The sequence below is a fragment of the Mirounga angustirostris genome, unplaced genomic scaffold (genome assembly GCF_029215605.1).
Source record: "Mirounga angustirostris isolate CCGP_5_RB_7025 unplaced genomic scaffold, mMirAng1.0.hap1 SCAF_6, whole genome shotgun sequence".
Classification (NCBI taxonomy): domain Eukaryota; kingdom Metazoa; phylum Chordata; class Mammalia; order Carnivora; family Phocidae; genus Mirounga; species Mirounga angustirostris.
In genome coordinates, this window is record NW_026991714.1 from 115,243,607 (window position 1) to 115,246,957 (window position 3,351).

Here is a 3,351-nt window from a genome sequence, read left to right on the forward strand (position 1 = left end):
CCTGCTAGGAACCTGCGAGTCTACCTTGACAAGCTCATTTCCCCCACCCCCCACATCCACCCATCCCCAAGTCCTTTGGATCTATTCCCCAAATAGGTCTTGAATACATCCATTCACTCCCTCTTGGCTTGTGACAAGCCTTATGCAAGCCACATTGTCCCTTGTCTGGACTTCCGTTAACAGCCTCTTAAGTCATCTCCCTACTTATTCTTCTTTTGCTACTGTACCAATCCATATTTCACATACAACCAAAATGAGTCTGAAACATGAATCTGATCCTGCTAGTGCTCTCTTTAAAACCATCTGCAAATAGAATGAGGCCTACACTAAGATAGCATGATTGCTGAAGTCCCCTTTGAAAAAGTAACAAAGCTGAAACCTCAGGGATGAGCAAGGGGTCAGCCAAAAGAGCGACAGAGAAGGATATGCACTCCACTTAGAGGAGAGAGTAAGTGCAAAGGCCCTGAGGTATGAAAGCTTGGAGCACAGTGAGTGAAGCAGTGAATGTTATGAAATGGTGATGGAGAAGTTAGCAAAGCCTGGGCCATAGAGGGCCTTGAAGGTTGTAAAACGAGTACTTCCATAGTTATTTCTAAATATGTATATATGGAGTCTATTTTTGCCCCCAGCCGTAAGCTCCACAGGGAACCATCCATGCATGTTCAGTTTGTTTCCCATGCCCAGTACAGTGTCTGGCACATAGCAGGTGCTAAACTTTATGGATCATACGAGGGGAGAAATGTCTCCAGCATTCCAACCAGGCCAAATGGCTGGCAATTGCCCATATATCTTGTGCCATTCCCTCTTCTAAGATCCTCATTTTTGTCTAGCTCAGTGATTGTCAACCAAGGAGCAGTTTTGCCTCCGGGGAGCGTTTGTTAATATCTAGGACATTTTTGATTGTCACAGTTGTAGAGAAGGGGATGCCACTGGCATCTGGTGGGTGGAGGCCAGGGATGCTGCCAAACATCCTCCAATGGAAAGGACAGCCCTCCCTGACACAAAGATAATTATTCAGCCTAAAATGTCAACAGGACTGAGAGTGAGAAGCCCTGGTCCTACTTGTCCTCCAAGCCTTTGTGAACATCACCTCTTTTGGAAACTTGTCCTTCCTCATCAACCACTGTGAGTTTGGGGGCCCTCCGCTGAGCTCCCCAAACCTCTTTTATGTTGATTCATCCCTTTGCCTTGCAATTGCCTCTTCCATCCGCCTCTCACTGGAAAGCTGGGCTATCTGTTTCATCAGCCTAACACAGTGAGCCATCCATGTATTTTCTTGAACGAATGCAGCCCCCTGAGCTGGGGACAGATAGCAGGGTGCAAATGAATTTTGTAACAACATTTTAAAGCATGTAGTTGACCTGTGCACTCATAGGTAGCAAGACTTACCCAGACCCCAGCTCCACCTCTGGGAACCTACCTGTTTCCCGGTGTCTGTGCTGGGGTGTAACCTACAGAAATGGCAATTTCCTGTAGCTCCAACCTAATAGCATGGTTCACTCCTTCTGACAAGGCCTTACATTTTGAGTCACTCAAGTTTAATCCCACTAAAATAAAACCTAGAACTAGGGCATATGGCGGGTTCCTAACAATGAACAATATAGGGCTGACGCTTCATTTGCAGTTGGCTCTCCTTTGAGTCACGACCTGCTTGATCTACCAACAAAAATAGAAATCCCTGCGGCCACAGGCCTGTGGGCTTCAGATCTCGTGCCCATGGTCAGAAACACTTAAAGCCCTCCTCTTTGGATTCAGGTTTTGAAATGGACTCTGGTTGAAAATGCTGTGCCCTTTGGAAGGCTTCTTCCCCTTGCCTTGTCACGGCCCTCGCAGCTCTAGCTCCTGCGGGCTTTCTTCCCCCGGCCCCTGTAGTGCTGGTCCTGCTGGCTGGGGAAGGAGCAACTGAGGTGCCGGAGGTAAGGCCAGGGCTGGGCACATCCCCTCCAGCTCACTGCTTCTGCTGTGGCGAGGGAAGCACCCTGGCGTGCCGCCTTGAACTTTCACTGCCTTCGGAAGGGCGCTGCTCCTCCTCCTGCAGCTCTAGCTCCTGCACTTGGCCCCGGGCCCGCCTTCTCTCCAGCATCTCCTCAAAAAAGATCTGGCAGCTGAAGCCCTCTTGGATGCCATACTGGGCGTGCTTGAGCAGAGCCTCCAACGTGGGGAAGACCCGGCAGCAGGCCACGCAGCGCAGCCCGGAGTTCGTGGTGACCAGCCAGTCCGGGGTGTCCCGCAGCTCCTGCAGGCAGCACTCGAGGGGCCCTAGCAGCTCCGCGTCGTCCTGCTCCGGGCAGCAGGTGTTCTTGCTGGCTTCCAGTTCCCAGCGCAGGTCGGTGTTGGAAGCCATCTCGAAGGAGGAGCCTTTCCTCCTCTGCCTCTTGACGAACGCGGCTTGGTGAAGGCGGGGCTTCCTGCTGACCGGCTCGAAGCCCGTCTCGGTCTCCCAGGCCACGGCCACGCCCCGCACCGTCTGCACGTGGGTGTAGAAGGCGCACGCGCTCTGCTGGGCGGCGGCCTCCTCGTCGCACGGGCAGGAGGGGCAGGACTGGTACTGGGAGTAGGACTGGTACTCGGAGGCGGACTGGGCTGACGGCGAGCTGCTCCAGCTCAGCATCGCCCGAGCCCTGCCGGCCAAGTAGACGTCCTCCTCGTGGGGAACGGCCGGCCCGGGCCGCGGAGACGGCTCCTCTCTCTCTACGGCCCCTGAGAAGTGCAAGGACATTTCATCAGTGCCCCCGCAGGGATCAGCACCGAAACCCACCTTCAGGACTCTGAAAGGGTGCGGGCTTCAAGGTCCCCGGGCAGGTGCCATCCACTCCTGTGGCTGTTTCCTTATAAGATGGGGATGACAGTGCTTACCTCGTGGGATAATGATGAGGATCAAACAATGTATGAATGTAATCGCCAAAAACTTGACGAAACCCAAAATGACCATCTGCTGGTGAATAGACAGATGATGGTACATCCATACCATGCAAGCCTATCCAGTGATAAAAAGGAATGATACCTGCAAAACATGGATGAATCTCTAATGCATATGCTAAATGAAAGCACCTAGGGTAGAAAGGCCATACAGTATAGGATTCCACCTGGATGACATTCTAGAAAAGGTAGAATTATAGGGAGAGAGGAGAGATCAAGGGTTACCAGGAGCTGCGGGGTGGGGGGGGGGGCGGGGGGAGAGATGCGGGGAACTGATTTCCAATGGTCACAAGGGAACCTTTGGGGATGATGAAAATATTCCATATCATGATCGTGGTGGTGGTTACACAAATGCACACTTACTAAAATTCTTCAAATTGTACACTTAAAACTGATGATATTTCTGTATTTAAATTAACAGCTCAATAAAAC

The 3,351-nt window shown here is 51.8% G+C and overlaps 1 protein-coding gene across 1 annotated transcript; it reads right to left on the minus strand.

Moving 5' to 3' along the window:
• Positions 1-929: 929 nt before the first annotated feature.
• Positions 930-3,129, minus strand: FAM170B (family with sequence similarity 170 member B). The gene has a single exon (XM_045876255.3). The coding sequence runs from the start codon at positions 2,717-2,719 to the stop codon at positions 1,949-1,951; it is 771 nt and encodes a 256-aa protein (XP_045732211.2). The 5' UTR covers positions 2,720-3,129; the 3' UTR covers positions 930-1,948.
• Positions 3,130-3,351: the final 222 nt, after the last annotated feature.